We start from the raw sequence: 23,568 nt of genomic DNA on the forward strand, positions 1-23,568 counted from the left end.
TATTTCGGGGGTAGAGAGTTTCTAGCACGGGAGACCTGGGAGTGACCCGTGCGAGTAGGAAGTCAAAGGCAGAGCTGTTGAAGGCCATTCGATGTTGACAAGTAAGGATCTGAGAGACTAAGGCATTTGATGGGTCAGCGCTGTGAGTTTGAAGATGGGATAATGGTGAGGCTGGGCCAGAGAGGAATGCCATGAGCCAGTTGTCAAGACTTCAGTGAGTGATGGGGAGCAACTGACAGGTCGGTAGTGTAGCCAAATGGCGTGAATTTTATGAGTGAGTTTTTTTTTTTAAAACATGGCATCCAAGGAATAAAGGTCCAGAAGTATTACCAGGTCTTGAATATACATCCGGGGATGCTACCCTCAGAGGCCAAAGGATGCAGATGTCTACTGGCGCACCCTCTGCTTGGGGGTGCTCAAAGGAGGCGTGTCCTTGACTGTGGGAGGCAAGGAGGAGATCGCTCTTGAGGGAGTGGGAGTGCAGGGGGAAGTTCAGGAGCCGGAAGGCTAGGGCCCAGGCGCAATGGCCTGTTGCAGAGCTTGTGTGTTGAAGCAAGGCGGGAGGGCTCCACGGCAGCTAGGAAAATGAAGAGTTGGTGAATGCTGAGAGGCAGCTCTTGGGTGGATCAGGATTATTTAGTGTATCTGAGGTGTGCTTGATCCATCCGCCCTCCTAGGTCCGTATCCATCCACAAGGGCTGACTGGAATGCTTTAAGTTTATTTTTTCTGAGTGGCCTGCATATGGAGAATTTATCTTGATGAATAGTTTAGTGCTCTAGCCATGCAGGAACTCAGGAGGCTGAGATGGGTGGATCACTTGGGACCAGGAGTTTGAGACCAGCCTGGGCGACATAGTGAGACCCCATTTCAAAAAAAATAAAAAGAGTTTAGTACCCTGCCACCTAGAAAGTATCCTTTAACTCCCATAGTGCAGTGTCAGTAACCCTTGCTGAACAGTTTGGGAGCTCTGCTAACCACAAATTACTACTTCTGGCTTTTTGTTTGTTTTGTGAGACAGGGTCTGGTTTTGTTGTCCAGGCTGGCGTGTGGTGGCGCGATCTTGGCTCACTGCAACCTCAGCCTCCCAGGCTCAAGCCGTCCTCCCACCTCAGCCTCCTGAGTAGCTGGGACTATAGGCACATGCCACTAGGCCCGGCTAATTTTTTTATTTTTGTGGAGACAGGGTTTCACCATGTTGCCCAGGATGGTCTTAAACTTATGAACTCAAGCGATCCACCCACCTTGGCTTCCCAAAGTGTTGAGATTACAGGCATGAGCCACAGTTCCCAGCCTACTTCTGTTTTTTGTGATGAAGTGGCCGAGAGGTCGTGGGTAGCTAGCTCACATATGGTCAAGGCCCCAGTAAAGATTGTGCATATTATAAATTTAAGCACTTTCCAACATTTCTTATACACTGGGTGTTTTTTTTTTTTTTCTTTTTTTCTTTTTTTTTTTGCAGGTTGTAATATTGTTTTTCTAGAGCATACATTGGTAATACAATGTATTACCAACTTTCTGGAGTTTTTGGTCTGGAAAAACAATACTACATGAGTTAAACGATCCTTTAACACGCTCCAGTCTTCTCTTCAGTGAGTAAGGCATGCACTGAGTTTGCATTCGGTGAGAGTGAGGGGCACTTTTCCTTGCCCCTAGGGGTGAGAAACCTCTTTGCAAGGCTTCTTGCTTGTTGACTGCTCCTGTGAAGAATGATGGAAAACCCCAGAAACCTCTGTGCTAGACCCGCTGTGCCTTTAGGGCTGAAACAACAGGTAAAAATAATGAGCTTTCAAAAGGAATATGATGTAACACACATAGCTGGAAGCCATCCTGTTTGTGAAATAACACTGTTTGTCTGTACTTGTGCTACTTGACCACAGAGAGGAAACTCAGTTGCCTTTGGGTTCTTCTACCATTTTTTTTTTTTTTTTTAAGTCTTTCACCTCAATGCCTTTTTTCCTTCAAGGTTCCTTCAGTTCATGTTTAGTTTACTTACCTGTAGAAATGTTTATGTCTATTATTTCTGTTGGTTGATTCAGTGGGAAAAAGAGAGATTATCACACTAATTACGGCAAACATAATTACAACAAATCATGCACGATTCTGAGTGATGCACATATATCAACTCATTTATTCCTCACAATGGCTAGGTGGTATTGTGCTCATTTTACAGATGAGGGGGCTTGTGGCATAGAGTAACCCAAGCTCACAAAACTAGTAGGATTCAAAAGACAGGCCGTCTGGCCGGGGGCAGTGGCTCACGCCTGTAATTCCAGCACTTTGGGAGGCCGAGGCGGGTGGATCACTTGAGGTCAGGAGTTCGAGACCAGCCTGGCCAACGTGGTGAAACCCTATCTCTACTAAAAATACAAAAATTAGCTGGGCATGATGGTGCACACCTGTAATCCCAGCTACTCAGGAGGCTGAGGCAGGAGAATTGCCTGAACCCAGGAGGCAGAGGTTGCAGTAAGCCAAGATTGTGCTGCTGCCCTCCAGCCTAGGCGACAGAGCCAGACTCCATCTAAAAAAAAAAAAAATTAAATAAACAAATAAAAGAAACAAAACCCGAACAGTCAAACTCCAGAGCCAGTGTAACCCAGGTGTCCCCAGGCCCCAAGCCACGGACTGGTACCAGTCTGTGGCCTGTGAAGAACCAGGCCCCACAGCAGGAGGAGAGTGGCAAGCAAGCTAGTGAAGCTTCATCTGTATTTACAGCAGCTCCCCATCCCTCACATTACTGCCTGAGCTCCCCTCCTGTCAATCAGCGGTGGCATTAGATTCTCTTAGGAGCGTGAACTCTGTTGCGAACTGCGTATACAAGGGATCTAGGTTTCTCATTCCTTCTGAGAATCTAATGCCCAGTGATCTGTCACTGTCTCCCATCACCCACAGATGGGACTGTAGTTGCAGGAAAACAAGCTCAGGGCTCCCACTGATTCTGCATTATGGTGAGCTGTATAATTATTTCATTACACACTACAATGTAAGAGTAATAGAATTAAAGTGCACAATAAATGTGATGCACTCGAATCACCCCAAAACCATCTCCACCCAAGTCTGTGGAAAAATTGTCTTCCATGAAACCAGTACCTGATGCCAAAAAGGTTGGGGACAGCTTTTCTAACTAGAATTCAATTGCCTGTTTCCTCAGGAGGGAATAAAATATCTAAGATACAGGTCTGATTTTAGCTTTTTCAAAATCTGACATTTTGACCTGTTTCTATTTATAATTCCATTACACTGAAGTAGCAAGGTTCTTTAAGAATTTTATGGAAGAACTTATATTGCCTGTGGGAATTTAACCTAAAATTCCCTACGCTAAAAGCTCATCATTGGGCCAGGTGCGGTGGCTCACACCTGTAATCCTAGCACATTGGGAGGCTGAGGTGGGCAGACTGCCTGTCCTCAGGAGTTCAAGACCACCCTGGGCAACATGGTGAGACCCCTGTCTCTACTAAAAATACAAAAAATTATCTGGGTGTGGTGGTGTGCACCTGTGGTTCCAGCTACTATGGAGGCTGAGGCACAAGAATAGCTTGAACCTGGGAGGTGGAGATTGCAGTGAGCCAAGATCGTGCCACTGCACTCCAGCCAGGTGACTGAATGAGACTCTGTCTCCAACAAACAAACAAACAAAAAACAAAAAAACCCCTCATCATTGATCATTGCAAGTAAAAATGTTCAGGGGATGGGAGTCAGTAGGCTGAGGTTGACTTTCCACAAAGTGTACATGTTGAAGCTTGAAGATCTGGGGTTGTTCCTCTTCTGTTAGATGAAAGATAAAGTTCTCTAATCCTCCTAATTGGCCAGAATTCAGCCACTGAAAAAGATCAGAAGTCAATAACAAATGCGGTATAGAAATGAGGTTTATGGTAATTTTTTCCTGCCTGTACATTTAGTGAATATTTATTAAGAATGATGAGATCATGCTTCGTTTTTAAGAGTTAGGATGACCAGTCCTGGACCTGGCCTGCCAGCCCTTACCATGAGGCCAGACCTGGATGTGTCGTCTCAGTTGACCTTGATGTAGTATTTGATTGATGATAAGTTGGCTTTTACTAATGGATTTCCATTTAGACTCCTGAGGAATTTTTTTTTAAAGTCCGTAAAGGATGAATAATTTAGAGAGATAAAGTAAAAGGGAAAAAAGTAGAAATAAAGGAAAAAGCTGCTGTGTTGTTTAGATATTTAAAGGACTTAGCTTTTCAGAATCACCAGTACAATCTCCCAACTCCTCTACCCCCAAAGAAAACTATGGGGAAATAGTATTTTTGGTTTGCCAATAGAATTCAAATAACAATTTCAGTGACGTGGTATACATTTTTCTTGGAGCTTAGGAATGAATTGCCTCATGTTTTCATCTCAGTTTTATTTTCACATTGTGACTTTATTTGTATTCTTATCTTTGGAGACATTGTCATCCTAGCTCTTTTAATGATCAGATCAATGGAGACTAGTAAAGAAGAATGCTGACTTAAGTTTGGCACAAGTAAGTGCCTTACAAACTTTCAGATTATCCAAACGTGGCAAATCAGTGTTGTCTCCTAAAAGCCCGGGCCTGGCTGGGTGCAGTGGCTCCCACCTATAATCCCAGCACTTTGAGAGGCCGAGGCAGGCGGATCATGAGGTCAGGAGATTGAGACCATCCTGGCTAACATGGTGAAACCCCATCTCTACTAAAAATACAAAAAATTAGTCAGGTGTGGTGGCACACGCCTGTAATCCCAGCTACTTGGGAGGCTGAGACAGAAGAATCACTTGAACCAAGGAGGCAGAGGTTGCAGTGAGCCCATATCGCACCACTGCACTCCAGCTTGGGCGACAGGGCAAGACTCCGTCTCAAAAAAAAAAAAAAAAAAAAAAGACCGGGCCCATGATTCATGGAAGGAGACCTGCAGGCTCATGCTGTGAGCCTCTCCCTGTCCAATTCCTGGCTTTTAATTTAAATCAGAAATTATTTCACCTCCAGGAATGGATTATAAATAATTCCCCTATGGCTTTCCTCTCTTCAGTGTCTCCTTCCCCAACCTGCTGTATTACTGTACTGGCTTCCTCTGGCTGCTGTGACAGATTTCCATAGTTTTAGTGACTTAAAAAACCTTAAGTTATTATGCTGCAGTTCTATAGGTCAGAAGTCTACTATGAGCAGTAGACTCCCTATGCTAAAACTCGAGATGTTGGCTGCTCTTTCCTGCAGGCCTCAGAGGGGAATCTCTCTCATCACTTCTCTGTCGCCACCTCTCCCTCTGAGCACAACTGGGAAAGGTTCTCCCTTTTGATGACCCTTGTGGTTAGATCGGATCCACTTGGGTAATCCAGGATAATCTCTCCCTGTCTCACAGTTGTTAATTTAATTTAATCCCATCCACAAAGTCCCTTTTGCTGTATAAAATAGCATACTCAGGCCAGGCACGGTGGCTCACGCCTGTAATCCCAGCACTTTGGGAGGCCGAGGCAAGTGGATCACCTGAGGTCAGGAGTTTGAGACCAACCTGGCCAACATGGTGAAACCCTATCTCTACTAAAAATACAAAAAATTAGCCGGGCGTGATGGTGGGCGCCTATAATCCCAGCTACTTGGGAGGTGAGGCACGAGAATCACTTGAACCCGGGAGGTGGAGGTTGCAGTGAGCTGAGATCACACCACTGGACTCCAGCCTGGGCAACTGAGTGAGACTCCATCTCAAAAAATAAAATAATATAACATGCTCGCAGTGCCCCACAAGTAGGATGTGGGCATCACTGGCGGGGGAGGGGTCATTTGTTTGACCACCACAAGTACCTTCAGATATTTTTTAATAAAATGACTTCAGGTGCATAACTGTCTTCCTCAGACAGTTCTACTGACTCTCCCATGGCTGAGAGGAGGATCTAGTCCCAAATTTTCCACCTGCACTGGAGTGATTCTTGAATCCAGCTTTAATGAATCTTTCTAAACTCTCCTGCCAACACTGGCCTCGGCTCCAGCTGGGCTGGTTTCCCCGCAGCAGTGAGAAGTGAGAAGGCAGGTGCTAAGCCTGTGATAAGATTGCTGTTCTCCTTCCGTTTCTCCTTTGCTGTCTCCATCATTCAGGATGCCGCTCAGCTTTCTCCTGCCCAGCCCTTTCCTGACTCTTCCTGCTGCTCCTGCTTCTTGTTCACAGTTCTCCAAGTGAACTTTTTGTCCATCCACTTACTTTGAAACCCATTAATGTTCTGTTTTGCATTATTGATATGTATGCGTTTGTGTATGTTTTTTTTATTCCTCAAATTCTGAGCTCCAGGGGGGAAAATATGTGTTTTAGAAATATCTCTGTATATTTATTGTAGAACTGTGCTATTACCGTGAAGGTCTTCTCTAGATTTTTATGATATGGAATTTCTAAGTTTCCCTTGGATTACCAGCGTTCTGATTTCTTTGAAACTGGACTATATTTAGAACCTGTTGTGTTCTAAGATAAGGAAAGTGACAATTTTAAGCTATGATATAATCATAAGAAGTACAGAATAAATCATGTGACGTTGGAATGTGTTCTTTAAGCTGGTAGAGTATGTCGTCTTTCTTTGTTACTCAAAACTAGCTATTGATCAGGAGCATGGTACACTTTTGAATTGCACTGATTGTTTGGCAAAAAAAATAGTCTTTTACTTGTCGGTTGTTAAATACGGTTGTTTTACCTTCTTTCCCCCAACCCCTTGCCCCAAATCTGTTCTGTGACCCTTACTGATTTTCAACGCTGTTGTGTAGAATTCAACCAAAGCGCCTCTCAAGAGATCAAACGTGGAGAAGGTGACTAACGTACAGATCCTGGTGTTGTTTGGTATCCTGTTGGTCATGGCCTTGGTGAGCTCGGCGGGGGCCCTGTACTGGAACAGGTCTCACGGCGAAAAGAACTGGTACATCAAGAAGATGGGTAAGTGTCGGGGTGGGTTGCTTGCTCCAGTGGAAGAAAACCATTCTTGAGACGTTCTTGCAGGCGTGGTTGATGTGTGGTGTCCCTGCCGTCCTTCTGTTCCCTTCGGTTACTGTACATAATGCCAGCCCTCCAAGGAGAATTGAGATTAGGATCATGTGACGAAGCGAAGATAGGCACATTTGGGAATTGTTTTATACCCAAATGGTTATTTTTAAACTCTGCGTTAAAGTATTTTCTTAGTAGTTGCCCTAGGAATTACAACGTATTTCCTAATTTATCCAAATCTACTTTTGATTAATACTAACTTAATTCTAGTAAAATACAGAAACGTTACTCCAGGTGTACCTCCATTTCCTCTCCTGCTTGGTGCTCTCATTGTTATATTCCATTTATCTGTGTCGTCAACTCCAAAATACAGTGTTATAATAATCTATGTCTCTTAAAGAAGCTAAGGGAAAAAAGAAAAAAGCATATTGCTAGGGTTTTTTGTTTGTTTGTTTGTTTTGTTTTGGTTGTTGTTGTTGTTGTTTTGAGACGGAGTCTCGCTCTGTCACCCAGACCGGAGTGCAGTGGTGCAATCTCGGCTCACTGCAACCTCCACCTCCTAGGTTCAAGCGATTCTCCTGCCTCAGCCTCCTGAGTAGCTGGGACTACAGGCATGTGCCAACATGCCTGGATAATTTTTGTATTTTTAGTAGAGACAGAGTTTCACCATGTTGGCCGGGCTAGTCTCGGACTCCTGACCTCAGGCAATCCACCCGCCTCGGCCTCCCAAAGTGCTGGGATTACAGGGGTGAGCCACCGCACCCGGTCAGGATTGTTTTATATTAACATATTTACTTACCATTTCCAGGTCTCTCTCTTCATTTCTTCCTGTGGATTTGAGTTAACAGCTGGTGCCATTTCTTTGCTTCATGTTCTTCATTCTCTCCTCACTCCTTTGTACTGTCATATATATTACATCTGTATATAAGTTCAACAATGCAATTTTATGATGCTTTTCGCAATTGCTTTTTTAAAATTGAGAATATATAAGTATACTATCTTTTATAAATACTATAGAATTACCATTACTAGTGTCCTTTGTTTATGTGGATTTTAATTATTGTCTGGTATCTCTTTCATCCTGGAGAGCTTCTTTAGTATTTCTTGTATTTGTAATTGTCAGGTAGATATTTGTTTATACCTTAGAGATATTTGTAACTGTTGGAACTTAGAGATCTTATTTAGAAACTCCTTAATTCTACAGGAGAACAGGAGAGCAAAGTAATATGTCAGGAAGAAAAGCAACCAGCAGGAAAAGTGGAAGGCTTGGTAGTGAGTAGGAAGTGAAGGGATTGTGGAAAGGTAAAATTACTGGCCAGCGTATGCCTGCTTCTCCTGTACCTTCCCAGCTCCTTGGCTTTCCGTCACAGCCACCCTCCAGAACTCTAAATCGGAATCATACTACCACCATTTGATGTAATTTCCTGGGAAAAAACCTAATAACTGTGGTTTGGAGCCATTACAAATTCTCAATCTCCCTCCGATCCTAACCTGCTCCTATCTTTATTCTCATTCTAGTTCCCTTCACAGATAGCTTTAATACCAGTTAAACCCTGTTGCAGCGTTTTCCTTAAGCCTCTTGCTAAGTTAAGAAGATCTCACTACTTTACCCCTCAAGCAGAAGATCGTGGCTGTCGAGGAAAGAACCTCCCTTTTGATGCCCCCAGACCTTCTGCCCCTCTCCCGCCCTCATTCTCTGTCCTCCTGGAGCTGATGCTGCCTCTGCTGTGGACTCCATCCCCCTAGGGTCCTGTTCCATCCTTAGGGATCTCGTTCCTTCCAGATGTCCCTTCTCTTATCTTTAGTCGGGCTCAAGACTTCTCCTCTTTGTCTGCTTCTCTTGTTCACACTTTTGTCCGTCTTTCCAGCTCTTTGGAGTATCCCCAATATACATGTACCTTAGTGAGACTGTAGGTATTCCTTACAACCATTTCAAAGGCCTGTCTTCTTTTCTACATTCTTTCAAGTTTGCTTCTTTTCTCTGTTCTTCAAAACTTGACACCAGCATTTCTTCTTCCGGATGGCCTTCAGGGACCGTGCCTTCCCATTGGAAAGCCCCCTGTGTTGGTTCCCGCCACGCCCTGTGAGCCTCTCTTTAGTAGATGCATCCTGCTGTGCAGTCGCACTGTGGGGCCTGTGTGCCTCCTACGGAAAGCAGCCTTGGAGCTCACAGTGCCTGACATACAGGAGGTGCTCAATCACTGTTTGAACATGAATCTCTAAGTAAGCCAATAGTTGGTTGTGAACACCTTTCAGATACTCTGGTTTCCTTCCACAGACACCACCTCAGATAATTTTGGGTACAACCTGCTGACGTTCATCATTTTATACAACAATCTTATTCCCATCAGTCTGTTGGTGACTCTTGAGGTTGTGAAGTATACTCAAGCCCTTTTCATCAACTGGGTGAGTATGAAAGCAGAGTTGAGTCCCTATTTTCCAATGTTATTTCAGAGCTTTTGGCATTTCATTGAGCGCTCAAAAAAGAAGAACTATGTTCATTTACCATTATTAGGTCCAGGGGCTTAAACTGGCCGTACAGAGAACTGGCCAGGGATCCCCAGTGAGGGTGTTTTTGGGGAATGGAGAGGGCAGTGGTTCCTATTCGAGGGGTTGTTGTGAGGATTGGTCGGATGATGGGGTGGAATGCTGAGCCAGCACCTGTCATCTGGCTGCACCTGCTATTGATGCTTTTAACATCTAGTTAGTGCTAAAGAAAAGGCCTCTTGGGTGTGTTTACTGTAGTGGTCACTCGCATATCAAAATTCATTGTGACAGTCCACTTGGATTTGATTGTAAGGGTGGAGATAAGATTTTTAAAGGACTGCCATGGCCCTTAAGCAGTGGACTTCAGCAGCCAGTGTTTGTAGACCAGGCACTTTGATATGCATTTTTATTTGATCTTCACAGCAATCCTGTCAACAAGGTCAGAATCGTGAGTTAGTCTAGGTTGTGAAATGATTATCTTGAAACCAAATCTCATATATATTATATGAATATAAATCATATGTGTGTGTGTGTGTATATATGTATGTGTGTATATATATATATTTCTTTTTGAGATGAAGTCTTGCGCTGTCGCCCAGGCCGGAGTGAAGTGGTGTGATCCCAGCTCACTGCAACCTCCATCTCTTGAGTTCAAGCAATTCTCATGCGTCAGCCTCCCCAAGCAGCTGGGATTACAGGCGTGTGCCACCATGCCTGGCTAATTTTTGTATTTTGAGTAAGGGCAGGGTTTCACCATGTTGGCCAGACTGGTCTCCAACTCCTGACCTCAAGTGGTCTGCCCACCTCGGCCTCCCAAAATGCTGGGATTACAGGCGTGAGCCACTGCGCCCAGTCAATTTTCTGTATACTAATTCTATGCTTCCCCTCAAATCACAGGGCTTCTCTATCCTAGTTGCCACTGCTTTTCACCCCAGAATTTGAAATTAGCATTTCTTTTTTGTTTTTCTTTTTTTTTTTTTTTGAGACGGAGTCTCACTCTGTCACCTAGGCTGGAGTGCAGTGGCACTTTATCGGCTTATTGCAAGCTCTGCCTCCCAGGTTCACGCCATTTTCCTGCCTCAGCCTCCCGAGTAGCTGGGACTACAGGCTCCAGCCAGCATGCCTGGCTAATTTTTTTGTATTTTTTTAGTAGAGACAGGGTTTCACTGTGTTAGCCAGGATGGCCTCGATCTCCTGACCTCGTGATCCGCCCACCTCGGCCTCCCAAAGTGCTGGGATTACAGGCGTGAGCCACTGCCCTTGGCCAAAATTAGCATTTGTATTAAAATAAAAGTGTTTTAAATGACCCGTTCTTAGCTTCTTTTCTGTGTTCATCTGAATGAAGGATTAATGGTATATATTTTCTGAAATCCTGTCTCTCGTTCTCTCTCTCTCAGGACACAGATATGTATTATATAGGAAACGATACTCCTGCCATGGCCAGGACATCAAACCTTAATGAAGAGCTTGGGCAGGTGAAAAAGCCTCTTTGGGAATTTTGGGAATGGTGACATGAGCATGAGGGGACATGAGTGTTAGCAGAAGAACCGTGGAGAGATTTTGCAAACATGCCTCTCCATGAACATGGCTAGAACATCTGAAGAGCTATATAATACTTTTGACTGTGCCATTAGATATAAGCGTTACTCGGTTTTGTCTTGCTTTTTGAGACACAGCCATATCGTATCACCCAGAAGTAACCTGCAAAAAAAAAAAAAGTAATATAAAAAATACAGTGCAACATCATTTGGAACCCTTAAAACAGTATTATCAGGAGCAAATGACAGGGCAAACGATGGCTAAGATACTCAGATATTGAGTAACCCTTCAAAACGTGTTGGGGCCAATTTAAAGGACATGCATTTCTCGCATGTTCTGGATTTTGTCTCTGGAATATTCTAGGGAACAGTATCTTTTGCACCTTTACCCCTGAACTCCTCTTGCCTTTACTAAGTTATGCTTTGCATTATGTCTATGTCTGACATTGAAATTCTTGTAAGGAATAACCTCTTTTTAAATGTTTTAATTTAATTTAATTTCTTTTTTCAACTTTTATTTTAGATTCAGAGGGTACCTGTGCAGGTTTTTTATGTGGGTGTATTATGTGATGCTGAGGTTTGGAGTATGAATGATACCATCACTCAGATACCTGAGCCTAGTACCCAACAGTTTTTCAACGCTTTTCCCCAAACCCGTCTAGTAGTCCCCAGTGTTTGTTGTTCCCATATTTATGTCCTTGAGTATGCAATGTTTAGCTCCCGCTTAGTAAGTGAGAACATGCGGTATTTGGCTTTCTGTTCTTGCATTAATTCACTTAAGATAATGGCCTCCAGCTCCATGCATGTTGCTGCAAAGAACATGATTTCGTTTTTTTTTTTTTTTTGGCTGTGTATTCCATGGTGTATACGTACCACATTTTCTTTATCCAATTCACTGTTGATGGGCATCTAGGTTGAGTCCATGTCTTTGCTGTTGTGAATAGTGCTGTGATAAACATGTGTCTTTTTGGTAGAACGATTTGTTTTCTTTTGGATACATATCCAGTAACAGGATTGCAGGTCAAATGGTAGTTCTGTATTAAGTTCCTTGAGAAATCTGCACACTGCTTTCCACAGTGGCTGAACTAATTTGCACTCCCACCAATAGTGGATAAGTGGCCCCTTTTCCGTACAGCATTGCCAGCGTCTGTTGTTTTTTGACTTTTTAATGATACCCATTCTGACTGGTGTGAGATGGTATCTCATTGCGGTTTTGAATTGCACTTTTCTGATGATTAGTGATGTGGAGCATTTTTTCATATGTTTTTTGGCCACTTGTATGTTTCTTTGGAGCATGTCTGTTCATGTCTTTTGCTCTTTTTTTTAATGGGGTTGTTTGGTTTTTGCTTGTTCAGTTGTTTAAGTTGCTTATAGATTCTGGATGTGAGACCTTTGTCAGATGTATAGTTTGCAAATATTTTCTCCCATTCTGTAGGTTGTCTGTTTACTCTGTTGGTAGTTTCTTTTGTTGTCCAGAAGCTCTTTAGTTTAATTAGGTCCTACTTGTTGATTTTTAAGGACTAACCTCTTTTGAATGCCTTGCCGTTAAAGATTTTGGTTTCATTTCATACACCCTATTCAAACCCACCAGGAACCCTAAGGGGAGGGTGCTGTACCTTCATTTTATAGAGAAGGAAAGGAGTAACTTATCAAAGGACACCTGGTTATTCAGCGTCAGATTGGGGACTTCGGGTTGTCTGTAGAGATCTGGCCTTCCCAAGCTTCCCTGCCTGGTGAAGGAACATTACCATGTTCCATCTCCCCTGCTCCTCAGTGTCCCTCTGTGAAAATGCAGGAGACGTGGCTCATCCATCTGAGGGTTAGAAAAACTCCCTATGGAGGTAGGCTTGCTTTCTTCGTTTCTCTTTCCTCAAGGATAGAGTGAATTCTGTGGTGGTTTTTGTGTATCATTTTTGAGTTTATTGCCAGAAAACTGAGGCTCAAATTTGTAGATTAAAATAGACCTTTGTAGACAAAAAAAGCAGGTGATTGTTTCTTTGATATAATTTTCCAAACCTACTTAATATTTGCTTTGTCTTTCCTTAAATTGTGTCTATTCTATGAGTGCTCTTAAATTCTTAGTATAATAGGATGGATTGTTATTACAGAGAATGTCCTTGGCACAGAGCACAAATCCTGCCACTGCCTTTGGGGCTCTGGTCACATAGGGCTGGGTACAGCACCCAGAGCAGGCCTCGGACCTTGGGCTTTCAGTCCTCTTTTTTTTTTTTTTCTTATGTTCTCTCATTCTAGAATGGCTTTGTCATTTCCTTTATCTGTTGGTAAAATCCTTCTCCTGTAAGAATCAGTGAGTTCTTGGTGCATATCAGGCTACATTTGCCTCCTCTTTGAACTCTTCTCCAGCTTTCCGGGCTTGGTTAGTCTGTTTTCTATGTTCCCATAACAGTCTTTCCAAACATTAATACAGTAAAATAAGGGGTGTGGGTGATGTAGTGTCCATTTCTCTCTGGAGACTTTGTGAGGGTGTGGGTGTGCCCTAGACAAGGTCTTTGGTTGCCTTCGTTAGTTTAGCACAGTGCACAGTATGTAATTGTCTGCAGGTGTCATTGAACTGGACCTGAATAATTCAAGGATTGAAAGTACCCGTGGATGCTTCAGTAATTCATCCTAATTGAGGGTATGGGGAACGTTTGCATGGGGAAGTTTTGAGTTGGTACTTTAAGGACAAGTTAAAATTTAGTAGGCAAAGTGATAGCAAATCTTAATAAGCCCTTATTATAAAACGTTCATTTTTAATTTTTTTTTTTTTTTGAGACAAAGTTTCGCTCTTGTCGCCCAGGCTGGAGTGCAATATTTGTTTATATCGTGATCTCAGCTCACTGCAACCTCTGCCTCCCGGGTTCAAGTGATTCTTCTGCCTCAGCCTCCTGAGTGGCCGGAATTGCAGGCACCTGCCACCATGCCTGGCTAATTTTTTTCGTAGTTTTAGTAGAGATGATGTTTTGCCATGTTGGCCAGGCTGGTCTCAAACTCCTGACCTCAGGTGATCCACCTGCCTTGGCGTTCCAAAGTGCTGGGATTATAGGTGTGAGCCACTGCACCTGGCCTTTAATTTTTTTATATGATATTTTAATTTTCTTGAGAATGCAGAAAGAATCCCTGCTTACTAAAAGGCAGATTCTACTAAATTTTCCATACCCCTAGACTTACTGCATATAAAAATGTGTTTAAAGTATAAATTACCCCTAGGGTACTAATATTATATTTAGAGGTAGTATTTGACTTCTTTAGGAGCTTGAATACTTGAAGTCCCTTTGATCGTTTTCAAAAAACTTCCCAGTGTATTCGTCTATATTGTATCTTTAAGAAAAATTACTGAGTAAGCAATTCATGTAATAAGTCCCTCTTCTATACAACAGTAAAACGCTGCTTCCCTAGGCCAGTTCCCTGGGATCTCTGGAAGGTATCTACCACTCAGCAAGTCCTGACTTTGGAAGACTACTGAGAAACCGGAGATTCCTCTGGAGGCAATTCTGTTAATTCCTCTCCCTTGCTAATCCATGACATCATTTCTCAAATGTTACATGTAGAGTGATAGTGCATATCAACCAGTAGCACATCATTCAGTCAGAGCTGTTATTGCAGCTCCTTCTGCATATTTCGGTACACTTTGACTATATAATTAGTTATGGAAGGTTTGTTAAGTGGTCTAAACATTAAAGTATTAATATATTTTTTGTTATTAATTTGCTTGGTTTAAGGAAATCTACCCATTTCATACAGGTTTTGAAAAATATAGAAGGGAAGACTTTATTTGTTGATCTTTGCATCTCAGTACTTCCTGATGTATATTTCTTTTATTCTTTGATTTAGGTGAAATATCTCTTTTCTGACAAGACTGGAACGCTTACGTGCAATATCATGAACTTCAAGAAGTGCAGCATTGCCGGAGTAACCTATGGGTCAGTGTTTATCACGTACTGAAAATTTACTTGTAGTCTTTCAAGAAAGTAAGTTTATTTTTAGCTACTTAGTCAAATATCTTGACTTACTGACGTTTTGAAAGGATAAAGATCCTTTCAAAATTAAAAAAAAAAAAATGAAATCCTTTACAATAGATTTAGATATGTAGTTACTATGGAATGCGTTTATAGCTGAGTGGATCCCAAATTAAACTCAGAACAGTTAAAACATGGTTTATTTCTGACCGGGCGCAGTGGCTCACACCTGTAATCCCAGCACTTTGGGAGGCCGAGGCAGGTGGATTGCCTGAGGTTGGAAGTTTGAGATCAGCCTGGCTAACATGATGAAACCCTGTCTCTACTAAAAATACAGTATTAGCTGGGCATTGTTGCATGCACCTGTAATCCCAGCTACTTGGGAGGCTGAGGCAGGAGAATCGCTTGAACTCGGGAGGCAGGGGTTGCAGTGAGCCAGAATCACACCACTGCACTTCAGCCTGGGTGACAGAGTGAGACTCCATCTCAAAACAAACAAACAAACAAACAACAACAACAACAACAACAAAAGTGGTTTATTTCTGCAAATATTAACTTGGTAAGAAGTCCCTGAGAATCTGTAAGTTTGTATATCTAATCTAAGAATTATACATTTACTCAGGTTTTGATCAGAATGTCTGTCTTTTGATCACAGTTTTGTGACCATTCTGTTTTCCCTTTCTTTGGCAGTCACTTCCCAGAATTGGCAAGAGAGCCGTCCTCAGATGACTTCTGGTAAGTAGATTCTAGCACTTCTTGACACTTCAGTGGAAAAGCCTGTGGAATAGTTTTTATTTATTTATTTACATTTTTAGAGACAGCCTCACTCTATTGCACAGGATGGAGTGCAGTGATACAGTCATAGCTCACTGTAGTCGTGAACTCCTGGGTTCAAGTGATCCTCCTGCCTCAGCCTCCTGCGTAACTAAAACTACAGGCAGGCGCCACCGTGCCTGACTAATTTTGTAATTTTTTGTAGAAATGAGGTCTCACTATGTTGCCCAGGCTGGTCTCAAACTCCTGGCCTCAAGCTGTCCTCCCGCTGTGTCTTCCCAACGTGCTGGGATTACACGTGTGAGAAACCAGGCTTGCCCTGGAATAATTTTATTAGCATTTCTCACCTGCCTATTTTTTTATGTAAATAAAAGTTGCATATATGTTATTTTGAAAGAAAACCAGATAAAATTTAAGGATGAACATGGTTTGAAAAGTCCGGAGATACTACAGGACTTTTACCAAAAAATCGACTGCCCTTGGTTCAGTACTTCCCACTCACTCCCTATTCCCTGGAGGCAGTCAACCTCAGTGCTTTTGCTTTTTAAAAAATTTTATTTTTATATTTCAAGGTAATATTTATATTAATTTTTAAATTAAAGACATTTAGGCTGGGTGCAGTGGCTCACACTTGTAATCCCAGCACTTTGGGAGGCCAAGGCAGGCAGATCATTTGAGGTCAGGGTTCAAGACCAGCCTGGCAAACATGATGAAACCCTGTCTCTACTAAAAATACAAAAATTAGCCGGGTATGGTGGTGGGCACCTGTAATCCTAGTTACTCAGGAGGCTAAGGCAGGAGAACCAGTTGAACTCAGGAGGCAGAGGTTGCAGTGAGCCAAGATCGTGCCACTGCACTCCAGCCTGAGTGCACAGCAAGACTCTGTCTCAAAAAAAAAAAAAAAAAAAAAAGAAAGACAAATTAAAAACATTTAGACATTGTTCTAGTTTTTACCGTGGATGATGAGAGTTTATCTCCTACTCTTGCTCCGCCCCCTTTGGAAGCATTTCAGATTTTCTGTACCTCCTTAGGCATATGCCATTTCAACCATGAAGCTTTGGGCAGATTTTAAAATGTTTCCTTTTTTTGTTTGTTTTTGAGACGGAGTCTCGCTCTATCTCCCAGGCTGGAGTGCAGTGGCATCGTCTTGGCTCACTGCAAGCTCCGCCTCCCGGGTTCACGCGGTTGTCCTGCCTCAGCCTCCCGAGTAGCTGGGACTGCAGGCGCCCGCCATCATGCACAGCTAATTTTTTGTATTTTTAGTAGAGACGGGATTTCACCGTGTTGGCCAGAATGGTCTTGATCTCCTGACCTCGTGATCTGGACCTCCCAAAGTGAATTTTTTCCATTATTTTGGACATTCAGTGGACCACTAGTGAGCCATTTCTGTCTCTGAATTTCCTCTTCTTGATTCTCAGCGGTGTCTTTGTATTATTTCTATGATAATTTTCCTCCTCTCCAGCTTCCCTGTTCCCTCTGCATCTCTTGATAGTCAGATATTGAATCTCTTGGGTTGATCCTCCAATTTTGTTATCATTCTCTCTCATTTTCCATATTTTTTTTGTTTTACTTCCTGGTATTTTTTTCAGCTTGATCTTCTATCCTTTATCATGAGTTTTTTGTATGATCTCACTTTTGGTTTTTGAAAGCATTCCCTTAACGTTGCTTTTGCATTCTGTGTTTTCTCTGCTCTCCTCTCCCACCCTCCCTACCGCTCACCCGTGGTGTTTTGATTTATTTTCTATAGGCTTTCTTCAAAAACCTGGTGATCATTAGCTGTGTGCTCAGATATTTTTATTTCTTTTTGTGTAAAATATGTGTAACATAATATTTATCGTTTGACTCTTTTAAATGTACAATTCAGTTGCACTAAGTATATTCATAGTGTTTTGCAGCCATCCGCACCATTCATTTCTAGAACTTTTTCATCTGAAACTCTATCTATTCAACAAAAATTCTTCATTGCTGCCTGCCTCCGGACCCTAGTAACCACCACTCTATTTTCTGTCTCTGTGAGTTTGCCTGTTCTAGGTACCTCATGCAAGTGAAATTGTACAGTATTTGTGTTTTTGTGTTTGGCGTATTTCCCTTAGTGTGTCTTCAGGGTTCATCCATGTTGTAGAATGTGTCAGAATCTTTTCCCCTTGGAAGGCTGAGTAATGTTCGATTGCGTGTATATGCCACGCATTGTTTATCCCGTCATCTGTTCATGGGCATTTGTGTTGCTTCCACCTTTTGGCTACTGTGAATAAGGCTGCTGTGAACATTGACATACAGGTATCTGTTTCAGTCCCCCCTTTCCATTCTTGGGGGTATACACCTAAACATGGAATTACTGGGTCATATGGTAATTCTGTGTTTAACTTTTTGAGGAAAAACTTTGCTGTTTTCCATAGCAGAGCCACCATTTGACATTCCTGCCAGCAGTGCACAAGGGTTTCACTTTCTCCACATCCTTGCCAACGCTTGTGATTTTTCAGGTTTTGTTTGTTTTATAATAGCCATCCTAATGGGTGTCAAGTGGTACCTTATTGTAGTTTTGATTCCTGTTTCCCTTATAAAGAGTGATGCTGTCTGTCTGCGTGTGTTTTAAAGCTTATACACAAGAAACCTGATTGCTAGGTCTGTGTGTGGAGTGGGGACCCTGTGGTTGATGACTGATTGCCTTCCCGGAGAATGATCAGCCAGGACCCATGATTGTATTAAGGGATCCCTGGATGTCAGTGTCTGTGGGTCTTTCTTGTCAGCCGGTCAGCTTTCTTTTCATAAAAAGAACTTTCTAGTTTCCTGCCAAGGGCTATAAATTTAGTCTGTTTTGGAAGCTGTGTGGAGGCAGTGGGCCAGTGATTGTACCTTTCAGCGTATATAGAATTTCATTTAAAACACTGTTTTGGGAGGTTGCCCCAGCCTATCTATATGTGTGCCTGTGTGCCCAGTGTCCCTGGGCTCAGGACTACTCTGGTTTAATTTCTGTAAAAGATAAGTTTTTTTTTTTTTTTTTTTCTGGCTGTGGAAGATTCAGTGGTCTGGCTGCATGGGATGTGAGAGGATTCTTGAAGTGTTTCACAAGTGGACGTGGAAGCTGTGCCGTCTTCCTTCTTCCCTGTACCTCACAGGTGCCTTGTACTGCCATTTGTTCTACCTTCCCAGCACTCTGTTGAGGGCATCAGCTTGCATTATAGGTGCTCCCCCTTGCGAGCTGTTGGTTGCTGTTTTCTGTGCTGTACTACACTCTGATACCTATTTCGAGTGAAGACTGACGTACACTCTGCTGTCATGTCTTCTTTCATTGTCTTGTCTTTGTCTTGACAATGATGCAATTTCAGGAGGGGGCCAGATGCAGTGGCTCATGCCTGTAATCCCAGCACTTTGGGAGGCCGAGGCAGGTGGAGCACATGAGGTCAGGAGTTTGAAACATGGCAAAACCCTGTCTCTACTAAAAATACAAAATTAGCCAGGTGTGATGGTGGGCATCTGTAATCCCGGCTACTTGGGGGACTGAGGCAGGAGAATTGCTTGAACGTGCAAGGTGAAGGTTGCAGTGAGCCGAGATCACGCCATTGCACTCCAGCCTGGGCAACAAGAGTGAAACTTCATCACAATAAATAAATAAATAAATAAATAAATAAATAAATAAATATTTTTTAAAAATTCAGGAGGGAGTGGAGATAAATGAATATACAGTTGGTTCTTCACATTTTCTTCAGCGTGATAGCTCACAGCCATCATATCGTTTCCTTTCTTGTAATTATTTGTTGTCTTCCGTCTCCTACATATGAGCTCTGGCCATAAATGGCTGCATGTATACAGTGCAATGCTTCCTCTTGTTTTATTTGCTTTGAGCAGACACTCTTGGAAGTTCTCTCGGGTAGAAGTGACTCAGGGGCCAACTGAAATGACAGTTGTAGTCTTGATCCCCGGCTTCTGTTCCTTCTCCTTGTAACTATTGTTCCTCGTAACTGTTGTTCTTTACACTAACTCGTGAAATATTTTATTTATAGTAAACTCCAGGATTAATTGTTTTGAGGTTTGAAATAATAATACAGAATTCCAAGCCTTTGAAAGTTTAATGTGAATTCCTACAGGACTTTAGGTATGATTCTTCTGGAAGGCAGATTCTTTCCAGGTTTGGGTTGACTTAACAGAAACTTTCGAATTGGATACATTTTCTCTGTTCTGTCTTACAGTCGGATGCCTCCCCCCTGTAGTGATTCCTGTGACTTTGATGACCCCAGGCTGTTGAAGAACATTGAGGATCGCCATGTAAGTGCTCTGCTTTACTTTGAAGACAGCAAACAGCTTACTATGCACCTTTCTTATAGATACGCGTGTAGTATTTTGCAAGTTGCAGTTTTAGAGGCCGGGAAAAGTTTCAGTTTGATGGTGTGAGTCCTTCTGAGAAGTGATCTGAGATGCTTTGTGGTGAACACTGTGCATGAATTAGTGTATTTCAATACATGATGACTTTGTAAAGTAGCACACCAAGATCAAGACAAGTCTTACCACAGAATTCTGTAACAGTTCCAATTGCTGTTGCTTTGTAAGGTTTCTGCAGTACTATTTCGTCACAGTTGTGAATCTAAGAGGCCAAGTGTAATTGCATATCCTTTGACTAGGATACTTTAGGAAACAAAAGTAAGATCTATATAATAACAGGTAGCATTTATTGCATTCTACTGTGTGCCAGGCAACTAACATATATTTCCTTCAACATTTTAGTCAACATCTGAATCAGATCTGGGAGGTGACAAGGAAGTTAAATAAAAGATTAAATTGGCAAATAGTTGCCCAGCACATAAATGTAGAAATGAGCCTTAAACCTCGGTCTGTTAGATTTTTAACTATGACATCACACCACTTCAAATCAGTATTAACTGCAGCATCGCATCAATTCACTGTTATTTTATTTATGTATGTATTTTAAATTTTTCTATAAGTTATTGGGGAACAGGTGGTATTTGGTTACATGAGTAAGTTCTTTAGTGGTGATTTGTGAGATTTTGGTGCACCCATCACCTGAGCAGTATACACTGCACCGTATTTGTAGTCTTTTATCCCTCGCCTCCCTCTCACCCTTCCCCCAAAGTCCCCATAGTCCACTGTGTCATTCTTATGCCTTTGCGTCCTCATAGCTTAGCTCCCACGTATCAGTGAGAACATAGGATGTTTGGTTTTCCATTCCTGAGTTACTTCACTTAGAGTAATAGTCTCCAGTCTCATCCAGGTCACTGCAAATGCTGTTTATTTGTTCCTTTTTATGGCTAAGAGGTATTCCATCATCTCTCTCTATATGTATATATACATGTGTATATATTATATATGTATATTTCACAATTTCTTTATCCACTCGTTGATTGATGGGCATTTGGGTTGGTTCCACAATACACAGTTGTGAATTTTACTGCTATAAACATGTGTGCAAGTATTTTTTCCTCTGGGAAGATACCTAGTAGTGGGGTTGCTGGATCGAATGGTAGTTCTACTTTTAGTTCTTTAAGGAATCTCCACACTGTTTTCCATAGTGGCTGTTCTAGTTTACACTCCCACCTGCGGTGTAGAAGTGTTTTCTGATCACCACATCCATGCCAACATCTACTGTATTTGAGTTTTTCATTATGGCCATTCTTGCAGGAGTGAGGTGGTGTCGCATTGTGGTTTTGATTCGCGTTTCCCTGATCATTAGCGATGCTGAGCATTTTGTCATATATTTGTTGGCCATTTGTATATCTTCTTTTAAGAATTGTCTATTCATTTTCTTAGCCCACTTTTTGATGGGATTGTTTGTTTTTTTTTTCTTACTAATTTGTTTGAGTTTGTTGTAGTTTCTGGATATTAGTCCTTTGTCAGATGTATAGATTGTGAAGATTTTCTCCCACTCTGTGGGTTGTCTGTTTACTCTGCTGACTGTTCCTTTTGCTGTGCAAAAACTCTTTAGTTTAATTAGGTCCCAGCTGTTTATCTTTGTTTTTATTGCATTTGCTTTTGGATTCTTGGTCATGAAATCCTTGCCTAAGCCAATGTCTAGAAGGGTAATTCACTGTTATTTTAAAGGCTACTCTGAAAAATGCCAACTTAGAAAATTATTCACTGATCAAAGCACTTCACAACTAGTTAAGTCAGTATAAATTAGATATCATATGATTTTTTTTCTGAAAAATGTCTAGATTTAAAATTAGGTAAACACGAGCAAAATTAAAACTTTATCTTTCCAAATTTCTGAAATTTTAAGAGACAGATATATTTAAGATTTTTCTAAGTTTTCATGAGGAAATCCTACTTTCCTCCATCGCAGTTAGTACCCATTTGTTGCCAGCACTTCTGAAATGTGGGTGTATAAGGCTCGCACACCCACAGGCTGTGATGCTGCTATCCCCACTGAGTTCTTGGTGAGGCTGGTGAAGTGGTCCAAGCCCACAGAGGATGCTGCTGGAGTCTATGTTCTGTTTCAGTCACAGACAGCTACAGAATCGTTTCTTGGATTCTGATCTTAGAGGTAGATCCAGCTACTAGGCTAGAGGTTCTCCAAGCAGAAGGGTGGCGCCTCTGAAGAATCGTCTCTGCAGGAAGGTGGTTTTAATCAAAGATGTCAAAGAAACAAGTGTACCTTGAGCACTGGAGAGGAAACAAGTGTTTTCAAATAGTATTCAGGTCGCGGGTAACCACACAGGTGGGCAACTGAATATATCTGTTCACATTGGGATGGTGACTGGAAAAGGAGACAGTGGAAGAAGGTGACACAGGAGCTCCGGAGACTGTTCTTGGTCCAGTTTCACGAGTTTGCTTTCCTAGATCAACAAGGAGAAAGTAGCAAAGGAAATAAGATGAGCACAGTGTATGGAACATCACAGAATTCCAGTATTGGGCTAGGAATAGCAGCAAACTGTTAGATCCCCATTTACATCAGAGACTTATTTATTTATTCACTCATTTCGCAAACAGTTTAAGGACCTCATTTACATGAAACACCTTGCTGTCGGTACTAGGGGAAGAGATGATTAAAAAATACCCAAGGGATTCCTGTTCACTGGGGAAGCAGACATGGGAAATTCTTAGGAGTCATAGTATGCTTTTGCAGGATAGGTAAGGTGCAGCTGAGGAGGTGATTTTGGTTTGTGTAGACAGAGAGGAATCCCATTCTGTTTGGTGACTGTCATGGCTACCATAACTGTTGACATGTGAGCAGTGTGGCCACCCACACAGAATGGTATTTGCACTGACATAAAGGTGGGATGCCGTAGAAACCCAGTGGCCTGGGGCAAATCTTTACTTGGAAAAGAGCTTCTTTGGGGACCCCCTACATGGTTCTGGAATCCTAGTGTGTGAAAGATTTCAATGCTTGGCTCAGTTAATTTCTGACTCTCACTGGTGTTCTCTCCAAAGCTGGCCCGGGACTGGTGCTCTGGGTCCCTGTGAGGTTTTGGGGTTTTGACTGTCCATCCCACACTCTTCTTGAGCCTGTCCTCTGTTGATGTTTGAATGGAGATCTGAGCACAGCTAATACCTCTCCCATTGCCTTCCCCTGCCCACTGCTTTTTTCCTGACTCCTCCTTGGTGGCCATGGTGAGTGGAAAGCACTTTAGGAAGAAATCCTACTGTTGATATAAGTCAGTGATCTTTCTTCTTCTTTCCTTTCCTCCTCATCGTCTGCCCTCCTGAGCCAAATTTCCTTTTAGTTTAGTGGAAAAGCCATTGAGAGTAGGGACAGGTGCAATGCCTGTGAAAAGGAAGCCCTGCCGTGGGGACTTTATGATGACCATCCAAACACAGAGACTTCAAGGGCATTTTAATACTGGATACTCATAGAGTTTCAGTACAGGCATAATGAGGAATTGATTGATTGGTTTGGGAATTTATTTTCTAATTTTTAGTAA

The 23,568-nt window shown here is 42.3% G+C and overlaps 1 protein-coding gene across 2 annotated transcripts in view; it reads left to right on the forward strand.

Moving 5' to 3' along the window:
• The window catches only part of ATP8A2 (ATPase phospholipid transporting 8A2), a 649,217-nt gene that overhangs the window by 176,545 nt on the left and 449,104 nt on the right, over window positions 1-23,568 (forward strand). For both annotated transcript variants that reach the window (XM_025364761.1, XM_025364762.1), the window contains exons 11-16: window positions 6,726-6,891; window positions 9,218-9,345; window positions 10,824-10,901; window positions 14,799-14,887; window positions 15,614-15,658; window positions 19,885-19,960. In XM_025364761.1, the coding sequence (XP_025220546.1) occupies window positions 6,726-6,891; window positions 9,218-9,345; window positions 10,824-10,901; window positions 14,799-14,887; window positions 15,614-15,658; window positions 19,885-19,960 (582 nt within the window). The remainder of the gene's footprint in view (window positions 1-6,725; window positions 6,892-9,217; window positions 9,346-10,823; window positions 10,902-14,798; window positions 14,888-15,613; window positions 15,659-19,884; window positions 19,961-23,568) is intronic.

This window comes from Theropithecus gelada, chromosome 17 (genome assembly GCF_003255815.1).
Source record: "Theropithecus gelada isolate Dixy chromosome 17, Tgel_1.0, whole genome shotgun sequence".
NCBI classification, from domain to species: domain Eukaryota; kingdom Metazoa; phylum Chordata; class Mammalia; order Primates; family Cercopithecidae; genus Theropithecus; species Theropithecus gelada.